General features: G+C 33.5%; 1 protein-coding gene and 1 long non-coding RNA gene across 2 annotated transcripts; one reads left to right on the top strand and one right to left on the bottom strand.

Moving 5' to 3' along the window:
* The first annotated feature begins 2,220 nt into the window (after positions 1-2,220).
* On the top strand, positions 2,221-8,719 carry LOC143082768 (tyrosinase-like protein 1). The gene is made up of 4 exons (XM_076258623.1): positions 2,221-2,327; positions 5,919-6,311; positions 6,838-6,953; positions 7,735-8,719. The coding sequence occupies exons 2-4, from the start codon at positions 5,919-5,921 to the stop codon at positions 8,657-8,659; spliced, it is 1,434 nt and encodes a 477-aa protein (XP_076114738.1). The 5' UTR covers positions 2,221-2,327; the 3' UTR covers positions 8,660-8,719.
* A 4,642-nt stretch (positions 8,720-13,361) lies between these two features.
* On the bottom strand, positions 13,362-16,550 carry LOC143082767 (uncharacterized). Its single transcript, XR_012980467.1, has 2 exons — positions 16,444-16,550; positions 13,362-14,216 (listed from the first exon to the last, which is right to left on the bottom strand). It is a non-coding gene; the product is annotated as an uncharacterized LOC143082767 (long non-coding RNA).
* Positions 16,551-17,258: the final 708 nt, after the last annotated feature.

The following is a 17,258-nucleotide window of genomic DNA, read 5'->3' as shown; positions in this document are numbered from 1 at the left end:
GAGGCTTTATGTTATTTCATTCATTATATCGTTTCATATATAATGTCTTTTATAATAACAATAACTTGATGTTCGGTGTGCTGGTATTTTGTATTGATCCATATTCGTCAATGAATATTACGTGATTGTCCCAAGTCAGGAACCTCGTTAGTCAATAATGATTGTCTTTTGTCATATCCTAATGCGAGTTTGTCAGTTTGGGTTAATTAAGTCTTGATTAAAGATCTCGAAGTTACTATTCTGTTGTTACTAGTTTTCTACACTCGAGCGCCTCAGTTAGACATTGTGTATACATCATGTTTATTGTTGACGACCGCATGTTCACATCTAGTTGTCTTATTGTTTTCCGCTATGTGATTGGTAATTTTTGGCGTTACGTCCAGTGGCAAATATATAGTGCATGTTCAGAACGATTACAAAATAATACAATAGATAGGTCCTGCACTAACCGGCAGATCGAGAGGAAGGTCGGTGAAGGCCACTGGAAAATGAGGAACTGATCTGGGACAGAAATTTAGCCTGGCAACAGACCACGGCGCTCTAAAAGATTTCGCAAGGGTTCTTATGAACGTGCCAAGAGAGAGTGGCATCGGAATTAACGTCTTCATTGTGACTGGGCGGTGATGCGAATGAAAAATTAATACATCACTTACAGCCAACCGCATGCCCCACTCTGGCAAGTGTTATATTGCCGATCGAAAGACCAACCGGGTTGGCCATATTTGCTTACCCTATTCCAACTCTTTTTATATGTTTTTCTGTGTGTTGAAGTTGTGGTCTTATTGACGTTTTATATTCAACATCGTCTTTTTATGATGAGACCTATCAGCCATACAGCAGTCAACCGGACATACATGCCTGTGTTAGTATGCTTCATAGGTCAATTGTACTTGATATGTAGTACAACCTTAAACTGACCTAACTTTAACATGTAAACTATGCAAGACATATACCTTTTGCGTGAGTTTTATTGTGGAATGTATAAATGTCCTATAGATATTGTCACAGGCAAACATTTTGACACTATCATGACATTCGGTTGACATAAAAATAACCGCAACCTGTAAAATCATTATTCATTTAAACGTTTTTGCCATAAAATAAAAAGTACACATAAAAAGACTAGTTCCGTGTGAATATAAAACACCAGCAATTGTTTCATTGCGTTATTAAGTCGAGAGAACATGTAAAATGACAAGAAGGAGATATTGCATTATGTGTAAACAACTGCCATCTATTTTCTTTATTCTTTATTTTAACCAATTTTATTGAAATCAAATATTCCATTTATCAATGAAAAGAAAACAAAAAATACAGCAATTGAAAATGAAAATCTTACCAAAAAAATATACGGACATTAGGGAGCTACCATTTGATTTTTATGGGGGGGGGGGGGGGGGGTAGGATGAAAAATTTTGTCCTGCATTTTTTTTTTTTTGCTGTAATCTCTGTCCTGCATTTTTATTTTTCACTCTAATCGGTCCTGCCTTCTTTTTTTTTAGTTTATCCTGACTTTTTTTTACCTAAATTGTCGTCCTGACTTTTTTTTTTTGCAAGTGTCACATCCTGCCTTTTTTTTTACTCAAAACTCCTGTCCTGCCTATTTTTTTCAAATTTCATCCCAGCCCCCCCATAAAAATCAAATGGTAGCTCCCTTATGAGATAATTTAAAGATCTAAGAAGTCAGAACAAAATGTTGTCAAACCATGTTATTTGAAATTGTCCTCTGGTTACAAAATAATGCTTTGAAAGCGTGTGTCTACTTTAGTTTATTGCCATAATATAAACATTATTGTGTAACCAGAACAACCATTTTAAAATTTCAGAAACTTTTGAATAACAACAATCTGTTTGAACCAAACACAATGTGAAAATGTATACACACAAATTCACAAAATGTTTAATCTAAAACACTCGAGTCTGGCTGTGCAATATTAAAGCATAAAGACAAAATGATTCATTTAAAACACTCGAGTCTGGCTGTGCAAAATTAAAGCATAGAATTTAAACAGTACTATTTTAAAGTAATATGTGAACATTTTTATTTTATTATTTTCATTTTGAGAATTAAAGAATGTGAGTGTTATATTGTGATCGTTTAGTGTGTAAAACATTTGTTTAGTGTTATATTAGTCATAACCCCCTTCTATATATCTTTTACAGTTTGATGACAAATAACTGTTTTATGTGCTATTAATAACAACTTTCTGACAAAAAAACATCAAATTGAATGACCATAAAAAAAGTGTCTTCCATATTGATACGATATCAATAACTTATCCGCGATTTGACCCTTTGTCGGATAGCTTGCCTTTATATGTACAAAGGTAAGAACTTTTTAAATTAGATACTTTGCTACATATTTTTTTGTTTTCTGTATGTTTTTTGACATTTTTTTCAGCAATATGTACTGTTTTCAATTGTGCAACAAATTCCGGTTTTGTAAAGTTTTAAAAGTTGAGACACAACGGTGCAGTGCAAAATCATGGATGTGAATAATTGAATACTTTGATAACACTGATAAACACTGTGTTCCAAAAAGTTTGAAAAACGTGAAAATGAGCGCGAAGTCATAGATAAAAAAAACACACTTACTATAGTCAGCTGTAGCACATATAAACCGTGACGGTCAAACAAAACATGGTGGCGACCGAAAAACTTTCGAAAGATGACTTTTCTATGATGGACCTTTGATTGAGTTCTTTTATTGTATGCAACAAATCAATTCTAGTATTAAAATAGTGAAAATAGGTAATGGAAACAATATCTTTTGTTGAACTGTTTTGTTTTTTAATCAATCGTCGTTGTCTCGAGATAAGTTTAAGATGACATATGAATTCTTATGCAAAAGACGATGTCGAATGTCTAAACAACGTTCAATTCGCATAAACTGTACTCTCTTGCATGTACTCTAACATATATCATTTGAATTTGGTAAGATTCTATATCCAAGGCATATCGCATAGAGTAGGGGGTACTCTAAAATCCGGTTTTAATTATATATATATATATATTATAGTGGCCATCATGAATTGTTATATAAAAAAAGACGTTTTAGAAAGAAAAAAACGTTTTTGTTTCATAATGTGTTTTTATGCTGTCTAAAAGTTTTTGTTTTGTATTTTTCACGATCTTTCTTTTGTTTAAAATACGAGAAAACTCGCAGGCTTGACACAAAGAAAAGAAAAGCAGTCAAGACATTCTTCAGCTCACAATACGTTCTTCAAAAACAAGCAAAGACATCCGCAAACACAAACAAAAATAGAAAAGCAAGCAGAGGATAAACTTTTCTTCCAACAAGTTGATATCAAAAGAAAAATACACAAAATTAAATCAAATGTATAGCAGTTTTACTAAAAAAATGAAAAATTCAATTAAGAATTGAATGCTTCTCTTTTGTAACTTCATTGGGGTGTAAGAGCGTTGACCGAAGTACATTTTGTATGAATCGCAGAAGCGCTTCATTCTAAAAATGTGCACACGGTCAACGCTTTTACACCCCTATGAAGTTACAAAAAGAAGCATTCAGTACTTAATTATAGTTACATTTTTAGCTATGATCATAAAAAAACACGCATTTTATAATTGTTTTGTTTAATTCACCTGTGCACTTTATTGCGGCACCACGTGTTATCATGAATGATCAGTTTTATTGTCGAGCCTGCAACTTTTGTTGCAGAAAGCTCGACATAGGGATAGTGATCCGGCGGCGGCGGCGTTAGCTAACTTCTTAAAAGCTTTATATTTTAGAAGGTGGAAGACCTGGATGCTTCATACTTTGTCTATAGATGCCTAATGTTACGAAGTTCCCGTTAGTCACATGTCCAATGTCCTTGACCTCATTTTCATGGTTCAGTGACCACTTGAAAAAAAAGTTCAGATTTTTTGTAATGTTGAATTCTCTCTTATTATAAGTAATAGGATAACTATATTTGGTATGTGCGTACCTTGCAAGGTCCTCATGCCCGTCAGACAGTTTTCACTTGACCTGGACCTCATTTCATGGATCCGTGAACAAAGTTAAGTTTTGGTGGTCAATTCCATATTTCAGATACTGTAACCAATAGGACTAGTATATTCGGTGTATGGAAGGACTGTAAGGTGTACATGTCCAACTGGCAGGTGTCATCTGACCTTGACCTCATTTTCATGGTTCAGTGGTTATAGTTAAGTTTTGTGTTTTGGTCTGTTTTTCTCATACTTTATGCAATAATATTAGATGCCAAAGGTCAACTATATTTGGTGTATGGAAATACATGTATTTTATGATCTATATGTCAGTCCCGCAAGTTTTATTTGACCATGACCTCAATTTCACGCATTGCACAGTGTTAAGTTTTTGTGTTTTGGTCTATTTTTCTTAAACTATAAGTAATAGGTCAACTATATTTGTTGTATGGAAGCATTGTTAGCTGTACATGTCTGCCTGGCATGGTTCATCTGACCTTGACCTCATTTTCATGGTTTATCGATTGGTCTGTGTTTAGCTATCTTGGTTCATGTTAAGTTTATGTTACAGTTGTAATGAAGCTTTATACTTTGGACTATCAACATAATATCAATGATTAGCAAAGAAGGCGAGACATTTCAGTGTGTGCACTCTTGTTGAGTAATGCAATTGCTTAAGGAATAACACGTGATGTTCAGTTAGCTAATCAGAATAAAGTATTATAATGAAACATACATCTAATGTAATTATTTTACAATGAAATGTGAATACCGTGCCCGGAAATTTAGAAACGATCCTGGAGAACTTGTCGATCCTTTAAATAAACTTGTTCTAAAAGGTTATCAATTCAACACTGTAATCAGATCATTAAATATTGATCTTGTTATCAGTAAATTAAAAGCAAACTAAATATTATTGCCATATACATATATAAATTCATGGATCTACAATCTGTCAATACCTATATCTTGGCATTGCACGTTTTTATCTGACTGTTTATGACATTTTTAAACTAAATCTATTGGATGTTGGATGTGTACTGATTGATAATTTAGTCTTAGATGCATGATTTTTTTGTTAGTTGTTAGTGGCTTTAAATAAGATGTCAGTAACTGCGAGTACTCTCAGATCAGTACCAAGTGTCTTTTTGTTGTTGGGATATGAAAATACTCGCCCACGTCCACTTTGTGTTTTTGTTATATGTATTTCTTTGTATATCCATCTGACGAGTTAAGCCTTTTTCAACTGATTTTTATAGTTCGTTCTTCTGTTGTACTGGTATACCACTGTCCCAGGTCAAGGGGGATCCCGCTAACATTTATAATCCCGCCATATTCTGTATGTATGTGCCTGTCCCAAGTCAGGATCCTGTAATTCAGTGGTTGTCGCTTGTTGGTGTGTTACATATTTGTTTTTTTTTTTCGTACATAAATTAGGACGTTAGTTTTCTCGTTTGAATTGTTTTACATTTGTCATTTCGGGGCTTTTTATATCTGACTATGTGGTATGGGCTTTTCTCATTGTTGAAGGCCGTACGGTGACCTGTACATGTTCGTTTCTGTGTCATTTGGTCTCTTGTGGAGAGTTGTCTCATTGGCAATCATACAACATCTTCTTTTTATGCCCCATTTATGGGCATTATGTTTTCTGGTCTGTGCATCCGTTCGTCTGTTTGTTTGTTCGTCCATACGTCCATTTGATCGTCCGTTGGTTCCTCTTTCCCGCTTCAAATTAATGTTTTTGGTCGAGGTAGTTTTTGATGAAGTTGAAGTCCAATCAAATTGAAACTTTTCTTATGATATGATCTTTCTAATCTTTATGCCAAATTAGAGTTTTTACCCCATTTTCACGGTCCACTGAACATAGAAAATGATAATGCGGATGGGGCATCCGTGAACTAGGGACACATTCTTGTTTATTTATACAATACAACATCTTTTACATGTATACTTTTACCATTAATTTTCAGATGTGCAAGGCGGTTATACCTGCAGTTGCCATCTTGTTGACGCTGTACATGACAGTGGTCAGTGGCAATTACCTTCCAAAGACTCTCCTGGAATGTTTTGACCATAAAGTTGAGAATAGCCTTGAAGGAGTAGTATTAGCTCAAGATCTACAGAAACACTGCCTTGATATGTTCTTACATCCCACGATAAAGAAAAACATGACGACTGATGAAGTCAACTATCTTCAATCCATATTCCGAAAGATTATTTCTGAATCAAATCACGGAGGCAGAGTAAAAAGACGTACCCAACTGTTAGAGGTGTTTCCGAAACGTATCAGACGAGAGGTCCGAGATCCAATGAGTAATTGGCCAAAATATTCTGCAGCAGTACGGAGGCTCAAATTCGATATGGTTAGTCAGGGCATTGACCAAGCTTTTTTATGTTATTTTTTAAAAAATAGATATAAAAAGATGTGGTTTGAATGTCAATGAGACAACTCTCCGCCCAAGTCTCAATTTGTAAAAGAAAACCATTACAGATCAAAGTATGGTCTTCAACACGGAGTCTTGACTCACACCGAACAGCATGCTATAAAGGGCCACAACAAATGGCTAGACTGTAAAACACTGTTTTACAAAATGAACGATTCCTTTAAAACAAGATAATTTTCATTCTTCATAATTAAATCAAACTTAAAATAGGAGTTATTTATCCAAAGATTGAATATTGTGTAGTTTTTAAACTATTGCAACACAGACTTATATCTTCTAACCCCAGTGACATTTTCACCAACAATCTGAAGTCTAACGGTGTGTCATATGGTTGACCGATCTTGATGTCTGTCGAATAGTAAAACATTCAAGTATATGTATGCGTTCTTGGAACCTTTATGTAACTTTTTAATAGCACAAAAAGCATTTGTGTTTTTATTTTCAGAGTAGCGGTACAGGTACTAGTCGATATGATACAATAGCAGACCTCCACAGAATAGCTGTAGATGAAGCACATGGTGGACCTAACTTTTTACCATGGCATAGATTATATTTACTGATGTAAGTGATTAAACGCAGTTTCTTCCATTTTTAGATCGTTTTAATAATTACCAAAGGTTCTTTATATGTGAGGATTTTGATTAAAGGGGTCGCATTTCTGTATTCTTTGAATTAAATGTGCACCATCTCTTCAGGTATTTTGAATAGATAATGCCATTACGATTTAAATAATTTTTTACCCATTTTGAGTATTTTTAAAACAAATATAATTGAAAAGAACATTGTAACTAAGAATAAACAATCACACGCTGTCTCTATATTTGATACGTCGATACCAATACATTTGCTTCCGATGCAAAGTACACTCCTAAAAGTTTGAATTTGTTTGCTTTTAAAGAACGCACTAATCGTTATTCATAGAAGTTTGAATGTGCTTGACTTATAAAGGAACGTACTATTCCTTTTTCATAGAATAGATATAAGAAGATGTGGTGTGAGTGCCAATGAGACAACTCTCCATCCAAATAACAATTTATAAAGTAAACATTTATAGGTCAATTAGATTGCTTTTAAAGAACTCACTATTTCCGTTTTCATATTGAAGTTTGAATTTGATTAGTGTAAAAGAACGCACCATTACTTTTTTTAAGTTTGAATTTAATTGCTTAAAAAAACCACACTATTCCCTTTTTATATAAATTTGAATTTGTTTTAAAAAAAAACGCATTTTTCGTTTGTTATAGAATTTTTAATTTGATTGCTTAAAAAGAAGACGCAATTCCCTTTTTTATATAGAAGTTTGAATTTGATTGGTTTAAAGAACGAACTTTTCTTTTTTTAGATTTGAGACAGCTTGTGGAATGGCTATCCCATTCTGGGATTCTTCTATTGATTTTGAAATGGCAGATCCAACTGAATCAAAGATTTGGACAGAGGACTATTTCGGAAACGGTTTTGGTGAAGTAGAGTCTGGACCATTTAGTGGATTCGATACACCAATTGGACCACTTATACGTAATATTGGGTCAGACGGTTCTCTTTTTCAGAAAACTGGAATTTTGCGCTTGTTATCCAAGAGAAGATTTGCTGAAATAAATGTAGATACTTCCCCAGATGGCGACAGTCTTGAAGACCAACACGGACAGGTCCACATTTGGTGCGACGGACAAATGAACAACTTAGAAAGGAGTCCATTTGATCCAATCTTCTGGTCACATCACTGTTTTGTTGATTACATCTGGGAACTATTCCGTACAAGACAGAAATCATTGGGAATCAATCCCGCAACTGACTTTTCTCCCACTAACAAAACTGGTCATTCACCTAACGATGAAGCCCGAGGAATCACGGGATATCTCAATGTTGATGGATATTCAAACCGTATCGCTAAACTTGTCGAGTACAAACTTACTCCATCTTGTCCAAAGTGTAGTAATAGTGACGCCATGCATTGTGACCGGGCAAAACAGATGTGTATTGCCGATGACAGGACTGTTAACTCGTACGTCGGTCACCAAGAAGACGCAGTTAAGATTGCAAACAAATATGGTCTTTCAAATGGAAACCATGGCTCTGCATTTACTCTCACGTACCGAGATGCTCGAGTCAGAGTAGATTCAGTTACATTAGTTTACCGAATAGTTCGAAACACTCCAAAGAGGTTGTACTATGGTTTACCGCAACAAACCAAAAAATCGTATTACCGAGTACCGTACACGTACAAAGGGTCATTCAAGAAAAGACTGTCCGTAACCAAATGGTATTAAACATGCTTTAAAGTCCCATTAACAAAAATGAACTTATTTATGAATAAAAAATGAATCCAACTGTGTTATGGAGATAAGCAATTTTCGGCAACCGAACGGCCTTTAACAATGAGAAAAAAATACCGTATAGTCGGCTATGAAAGGCCCAAACATCAAAATGTGAAACAATTCAAACAAGAACACTAGTGGCTTATTTTATACCAAAACAATTTATGAAGTACTATTTTGACATTCTTGAACAAACGACAACCAGTTTTATACATACATGTACTTTTCCATGGAAGAAGTGCAAAAATGCCGGGCTACTTTCGATTTACTCAAGGTCTCTTCCAGTTGACTCGTATAAGAGGTAATTGGATTGTTTCAGAGAAAATGTATATATAATATCTTCATCACAATATTGCAAATTTATATCTATCTTTAAGTTTTAGAACATAGTTATGCAGGCACAAGCAAATGTAAAAAAATAAAGAACATGACCTTAACCGTTGACCTTGACCCCAATTTTCTTTTACCGTTCATGTGAATACCTTAGTGTATCATTTATTTCAAAAACAGAAGGAGAAATCACTCCCACATGAAGTCTGCAGTGCCCATCCAAAAATTAGACAAAACTGGATATGAAGAGCAATTTTGAAACAGTTATTGGGAATATCTCCTACAAATTAAAGTACAGTTAAAGAGGGTCAGTTTCAAAGGCGCAATGACTTTTCTCTAATATACAAAATATCCAAGCGACATCTTACTAAACCACAATACAAAGTAGTAGTAGGAGGAGGAAGAAAAAAAAAGATATTAGAACAAAATCAAAAGCTCTTTGGTATAGATTTATGGTTTAAGTTACATTCTAAAAAAGGTAGTCCAACAAAAAATTTCAAGTCTTCTATCGAAAGTAAGTCCGGGTGTAAATGTTTCTGTGGCAAAATCCATCAGAACTGTTTACAACATTAAAAATGTGATATATTCATAAATTTGCTAGTATCCTTAGCAAACAATGTCATACAAATGAAAATACTTTTAGGACATTTAAAAACAAGAATGTGTCCATAGTACATGGATGCCCCATCGCACTTTCATTTTCTATGTTTAGTGGACCGTGAATTTGGGGTTAATTCTCTAATGGGACATGTAAACTAAGTTTCAAGTTGATAGGACTTCAACCTCATCAAAAACTACCTCGACCAAAACTTTAACCTGAAGCTGGACAGATGCACGGACAGACAGACCAAAAAACATAATGGCCATAAATGGGGCATACAATTTTTTGTCACTTACTATGATAGTTTTCGATAAGTTGACTTAATTGAAGTGATCATTTTTCACATTTTATGTATGTAAAAATCAAGCTAGATTTATCACACAAACATTTATAGCAGTAATAACTAATATGACAGACTGGTCGTTAAATATCAAAATATTAGTCAGAATCAATCATTTGTTATACAAGTTATTCTTCACCAGAGTAAGTTGTTGGGTAAAGTCAACAGAAATTTGTACTATCAGTATATACAGGGTTCAAGGGTTTAGGTATGGAAGGTTTTTCAATGCTTTGTTTGTTTTTTGTTGTTTCTATATAAAAAAAATAACGGTAAAATTTGTCACTTAAGCATATTAAGATATCTTTAATATGCCGTGTAAATATATTATATATTTTTATTTGAAATTAAAATTCCAATGTCTTGCAATTTTTCAGCTATCCTTATGAATAGATACCATTGCTGGTGAACTTCATAGTACTGGTTTATGAAGTAGGTACTCATTGCTCTTCAACTTCGTACTTTATTTGGCCTTTTTAACTTTTTTGGATTCGAGCGTCACTGATGAGTCTTTTGTAGACGAAACGCGCGTCTGGCGTATATACTAAATTTAGTCCTGGTATCTATGATGAGTTTATTTATAGGGTTATATCGCAGATCAAATTTGTTCCTTCATAATGTGTTAATTTACGGATTTTTTTTTATTGAGTTAAGCCTTCGAATTGATATTTTATCGTGTGTTTTTCTATGTTTTGATGTTATACTATTGTTTCAGAAAAGGGAGAAGGTTTTGTACCATTAAAACGTTTAATCCCGCTGCAAATGTTTACACCTGTCCTAAGTCAGGAATCTGATGTACAGTAGTTGTCGCTTGTTTATGTAATTTATACGCGTTTCTCGTTTCTTGTTTTTTTTTATATAGATAAGACCGTTGGTTTTCCCATTGAAATGGTTTTACAAGTAATTTTGGGGCCCTTTATAGCTTGTTGTTCGGTGTGATCCAAGGCTCTGTGTTGAAGGCCGTACCCTGGCCTTGACCTATAATGGTTTACTTTTATAAATCGTCATTTGGATGGAGAGTTGTCTCATTGGCACTCATACCACATCTTCCTATATTTATACTATACTTTTGTGTAATGACAAATTACTAAAAGTATATTCCGAAAAAGTCACAAAATTGCAAAATGACGTAAAATACCAAATTCTTCCATGACAATGCGTAAAGTATTAGTCAGCTGGTCTGTGGTCCTTTTTTGGTTAATTTTGAGTTCAGAAATAAACGACTTTGAACTCCTTGTTTGTATTTTGATATTTGGTCTCGAAGTATTACTTGCAAGATATCAATGTTCGAATTAGGTATAAAGTGCATCAAATGATTTCATTATCTTGCAATTTTCTATAATTGTCTATGTCCTTGTTCACATTTGTTAAAAATTCAAGTGCCTATACTTGTGAATATGCGGCACAATAAAAAAAAATCTTTGACAACAGTTTTAAAAGAGGGACGAAAGATACCAAAGGGACAGTCAAAATCATAAATCGAAAATAAATTGACAACACCATGGCTAAAAATGAAAAAGGCAAACAGACGAACAATAGTACACATGACACAACATAGAAAACCAAAGAATAAACTACATGAATTTAGTGCATAGAAGTTAATCTGAGGTAAAAAGTCCTTAGTAAGAAGTTATTGTCAATATTATTACCCATAACCAAGGCATAAAACGCGACTTGATGTAGGTCAAGGAACAGCAAATGGGGATATATGAAAATGCCATGAATACTTCAAAACTTGTATCGAATGTACATAAAATCTATCTTACACTGCAAGATATGTCATCATATGTCTTTTTTCTTAAACTAAAATCTTTTCGTAATTCTTAAAATACATTTATGATTTTGCTTAATATTTTTCTTTTAAAATGATGTACAATATTTATAAAGAAACTGGATTTGTGTTTGGGTTGTTTTTTTTTTTTGTTGCTGTTGATGGGTTTTCTATTGTTTTTTTTTGTTTTTTTTTTTGGAAGGAGCATAAATGAGTCAAACTGATGTTTTTGGTAAAAGAAATATACAGAAAAGCGTCTACATAAGCGTCATGTCGTCCTGTTAATTTTTACAGTGCTAAGTATTTTTGACACGGAATATCAAACTGTTTATTTCATTCTATTTCTCCATATAGATTTGTGGCTTGAAAAACAATACTGTTTAGATACAGTTAAGATCGGCCAATGGCGTACAAGGGCAGTAAGTAAGTAAGTAAGTAAGAACAGACAGTCTATACAAAAGAATAGAAAGTCACTGAGGTAGCTAAACACCGAGTTATCATTGAACTTTCAGTTCTTTTGATGAAAGAAGCGCACTTTAACAATTTTGTGTTTCAATATCGATCATATTAGGTCCATCGAAATCTTTGTCTTCTCGTCCTCTTTCTTTTTTTTAACACGTCAGTTTCTCTTTGGCTTATGATTTTTTAATATATAAAGAAAATGGGCATGATTGCCAGTAAGACAATGTCTTAGTATTGTTAACATATAATTACCCCTGATAATGACGCAAAATTCAGAAGTAAGAGCAAAGACTGGTCGACCCGGAGCAATAATAATGTGTCTTATAAAAAAGAAGATGTGGTATGATTGCCAATGAGACAACTCTCCACAAGAGACCAAAATGACACAGAAATTAACAACTATAGGTCATAGTACGGCCTTCAACAATGAGAAAAGCCCATACCGCATAGTCAGTTATAAAAGGCCCCGTAATGAAAATGTAAATCAATTCAAACGAGAAAACTAACGGCCTTATTTATTTTAAAAAAATGAATTGGTGTCATGTCTCCCATCGGACTGCTCCATAGTAAACTAACTACACTTGTACTTTGAACATCTGGCTCATCATGACAGTCTAGTACAATTATAATAATATCGTTAGAGCTAGATAAGTTTTTTGTCGGAATATAGGTAATTTTTCAGAAAATTAAAGAGTTCATTTGCCGCTTTATATCCGAGTTATTATCTTGAAAATATGAAATATGAATATATATTGGAGGCATTATCTTTGATGAAAAAAAAGGATCTTCAGCAATATTGGCAGAACCAGCTGGGTCTTTTTTTTTAGAAAGAATTTGGTTGATTATATATAGAGAGAGAGTTAGCGAACCATGACTGGAGCGGGCCCTCTCTTAGTGTAGTCAGTGCCTCATCCCCCTCATTTATGAAAATTATTCGCCACTGAGCAGTGACATAAGTACTCCCTTTTGTGATTGAAATATCATGTGTAAGCCATGGGAACATTATTACGCCCCCACCCCCTTTTTTTAATATTGGAATGCCGTTAACGGAAATTTTTACAAAAAACGTTCAATTTTTACAGACGCAGCAGAGTAGACTGTTACAGACATAGTACTACTTGGTGAATGGACATATATATTATAAAAGTGCTAATCGATGTACTTAATATTTAATAAATACTTCAAACATTTTCTTTTTACTAAATAGCGTCAATCTTTATTTTGGACGTTGTTTTGCTTTTCCTCCGAAACACATACTCTTAAGCATTGCACTGCATGATTGTCCCTTCTGTTTCATTTTCTTTTGGATATTGTCAGTTTGACTTCCAGCTTCTTTTGTAAAATATGCATCATTTGATTTTGACGCAGAGTTTTTCAATTTCTGTTTATTTTTTTTACTTTCCATTTCGTCCTGGATTTCATACATTTTTGTCATCACTTTATTTGTAAGAGTTTCCAGACTCTTGGCCTTTTTCTGACTTAATTGACTTCGTTTTATGTTTACTGCTGACATATCATAGATTGTATCGGGTATAAGAAAATCTTTGAATAAACATTTTGTGTAACTGTAGGGATCATCATGTATATCTTGTAACGCTTCCTTCCAAATAACCCAGTCTTTCCTCGCACTGCCCCAGATATCAGACAACAAGAAGTGGCCTATTCGACCTGTCCGTGTATCAACGGTTATTATCCTATGTGAGCTATCAGTATTGATGTCTAGAAATCCATTAGGAACAACCCATTCTAATTCCATTCCATCAGTATCCAAATCAATATCTGCATCATACTTGACGGAGGGGCATTGTACATAATCCGGAACATTTTCAGAAGCAAGTATGAAAACATTTTCTGAAAGAGCAAGAAACACTTGTCTGATTGGCTCTCCACATTTGTCTAACTCAATAAAAGCTCCTTCTGCAAGCAGAGTGTCTTTAAATTCTGAATACTCAGGTGTGAGAATTAACTTCTGTATACGATTTCGTGCCATAAGTTTCATACTTCTTTACTAGAAAATATATGAAAATATCAAATTAAATTTCAAAAAGTGGAATCGTTTTAAAATTAGTTTAAAAATTAAAAAAAAAAACATATAGGTATGTCTCTTTATGTCTCCGATTTAAACGCAGAGACAAATGGTTTGTGCACAAATTATACAATTCAAAATGACATTCTCCATTCATGAGATCACATAATACAGGTTCAGACACTTATCACAATTAACTTGTATGTATAAATAATCATGGTAATGTAATTAAGCATCTTCTTTTTCAATCCACATGTATTTAGTGTAACAGATTTGTTCGGTCAATCACTGTAATTACTTGTAAACATTTACAGAAAATGGCAGACAAATTAATTGAGCAAAACAAAACCCCGGCAAATCCTTTTTCAAGTTACAAAATTCATCCCGACAAGAGACCCAAGTTGGAAGTAATTTCCATTAAGAATCAAATATTTTATTTTATTTTGCCCATAAGCTATCCTAAGTTGCAACCAAACCGAATGAGAAGTAAAGTTGGAATTTGCAACATAAAAACACAATTATCTAATCCTTTGTCCGCAGGTAGCTTGAAAACATAAAAAGGTAAAACAAAAAAGGTTTTTAAATGTAAGCATTCATCTCCATGATAAAAAGACTAATTATTCGAAGTCCGATTATTGGAAATCTTATCTGGTGGGTAGGGTGATTTTTGTTTTGTTTCCGTGTAAAAAAAAGGTCCTTAAAAGCCGTGTTATAAAATTTAACAGACCCTCCCCTTTTATCACTATACCGTCTCACTTGTGTCTGTATATTCATACTTCAGATGTTATACTGTTTGATGGTATGTTGTATGAATAAAAAGCTGCAAGGTAAATAAACGTTAATGAGACATCCTTTTCAGAATGATCGACGGCTATCGATCTCAGCGTTTACACCGAAAGAAGATATTACCTTCGAAGGTACACTTTGTAAGTCCGATTTTCGAAGATCATTGTTTGTGATAACCATTAGAATAAAGATCGATCTTTTTTTTAAAATCGATATCAGCAAAGACGGATATAATGTACAAGTATGTAACGGTCTTAGTTTATATATCTTATGGAGTAACCAAGCTATGAAATCAAAACTTATCGTAAATAATTAAGATACCGTAAGTTATTTTAACCTACAGCTCTGTTTTCTATTTGTTTGTACTTCTCAGTAAAAACATAATCCCTGAAAAAAACCCATGTAATAAGAATACAAGTTAACAAAAAAAAAAAAAAAAAAAAAAAACAAGCAAACAAGAATGAACATTTGATTATTAGGGTGGTTAGGTGTTAAATATTCATTTCTGTGAAGTCTTAGATTCTAAGATTGACAATTTACATTATAGAAATTAGAAGATATGCTATGATTTCCAATAGGACCTTTATCCATCAGAGACCAAATGACGTAGATGTAAGAAACTAAAGGTCATTATACAACCTTCAACAATGAGTAAAACCGATACCATTTAGAAAAATATGAAAAACCGATTTGAATATTTCATACGAGAAGCCAATGAACAAAGCAAAAAACATAAAACAAATATGGTAGACAGAAACCAACGTCAAGCATGTTTTCTATTTTCTTTAAGTCATATTGCTGTCTCTCTTTCTCGAATCACGAGTCCTTCATTTTTTATATTCTTTAATTTCATTTTTTTTTGCCCATATGTCTCTATTCTTTATATTTTTGGCCTATCATTCTCCATTCTTTTATATTTTAGCACACCATTATTTTCTATTCATTGTTTATTTTTTGTCATTTTTGTCTTTAATTTGTATTCTCTGTTTGTTCTGTACTTTTGCCCATTATTCTCTATTCTGTAAACCCCATTCTGACCCTTTGATACAGTTTCCGATTGTCCTTTGATATCTTCTCCCCCTAATTTTGATTACTTTCTCCTCGCGGAACATTCTTTGTGAAATTTGTCTGGTGTCTACAGTTGAGAGTCCCAATGAATTTTAAGTAAATTTCATTTAACTTTTCAACTACTTAAAGGATGTGATTACATTAAAAGAAGCTGTATATTTTGATATGGCCTTTACGGTATGGAACCCTTTAGAGTAAATGATTCTCTATGCGCTTGCTCCCTTGGGCATACATTTTCACACAGAAGAAAAGCAATTCCCTTAAATTTTCATTTTCAATTTTTTTTACAATCCCAGTCTCTAGCAAATGATCACAAACAATAGCATGATTTATTATTGAAGTAGTAAATACTTACGTGAAATTCTTCCTTCAACCTGTATCCAACGTTCTCTTCATAGTCGCCAGGCATGAACACGTCACTATGTATGACGTTACGTCTGAACAGGTAACGCCTTTCACGCCATACGTATTTTATTTTATTCATTTATTATTTGGGGATAGTCATGATTTCTGTATTATCTTTAAAGTTTTAAGGCAGTTTTCTGTATCTTTGAAAATAAGACTTATTCTGTAAAATTCCCTTGTTCTATCCCTTACTGCAATTATGTATGATTTCCTTTTTTCTGCCTACATAGTTCATTTCTGTAATCTGATTATCAGTACTTTATTACATAATTCTTTTATTTTCCACAGTGATTCTTTACATTTTGGGACCCCGAAATCCTCTATTCTAAAATGTTTTAACATTTTTATCTTTTTATTATAGTGTTATTTGACAAAAATGAAATACAGCGAAGTTATGAGTGTTGCCGCCACCATACTGATTAACTGGATCAGTCATTTTTAAAATGTCACGGGCGATAGATTTTGGTCCGGCCGTTTGAATTTTCTGCACAAACCTGCAGGGAATATCAAATCATCAGACTTCATGATAATACCTGCTCTAATAAGACCCGGGATTTTGCCTAAACAATATACGCATAATAAAGATGTGAAATTCTTTGGCCAAAACTAGAAATGGAAGCTTCAGATTTGTATTGAATTCTGAATTTTCCGCGTAAGATATGAGATTCTCATAATTACAAATCTTCATGAATTCACTTTATTTATTCCAGTACCTTTTTTTCCCAAGAAGGGAGAAGGGAAAAACTAAACAACCACAAAAGACAA

Source organism: Mytilus galloprovincialis, chromosome 7 (genome assembly GCF_965363235.1).
Source record: "Mytilus galloprovincialis chromosome 7, xbMytGall1.hap1.1, whole genome shotgun sequence".
Classification (NCBI taxonomy): Eukaryota; Metazoa; Mollusca; class Bivalvia; order Mytilida; family Mytilidae; genus Mytilus; species Mytilus galloprovincialis.
The sequence above is the reverse complement of the archived record's forward strand: the minus strand, read 5'-3'. Positions and strand labels throughout refer to the sequence as shown.

Bases quoted from the DNA above. Each gene is read 5' to 3' on its own strand.
- LOC143082768 (XM_076258623.1), top strand. From the start codon at position 5,919: ATGTGCAAGGCGGTTATACCTGCAGTTGCCATCTTGTTGACGCTGTAC. The intron at 6,312-6,837 runs GTTAGTCAGGGC...TTTTATTTTCAG, and splicing joins GGAGGCTCAAATTCGATATG to AGTAGCGGTACAGGTACTAG. The intron at 6,954-7,734 runs GTAAGTGATTAA...TTCTTTTTTTAG, and splicing joins CATAGATTATATTTACTGAT to ATTTGAGACAGCTTGTGGAA.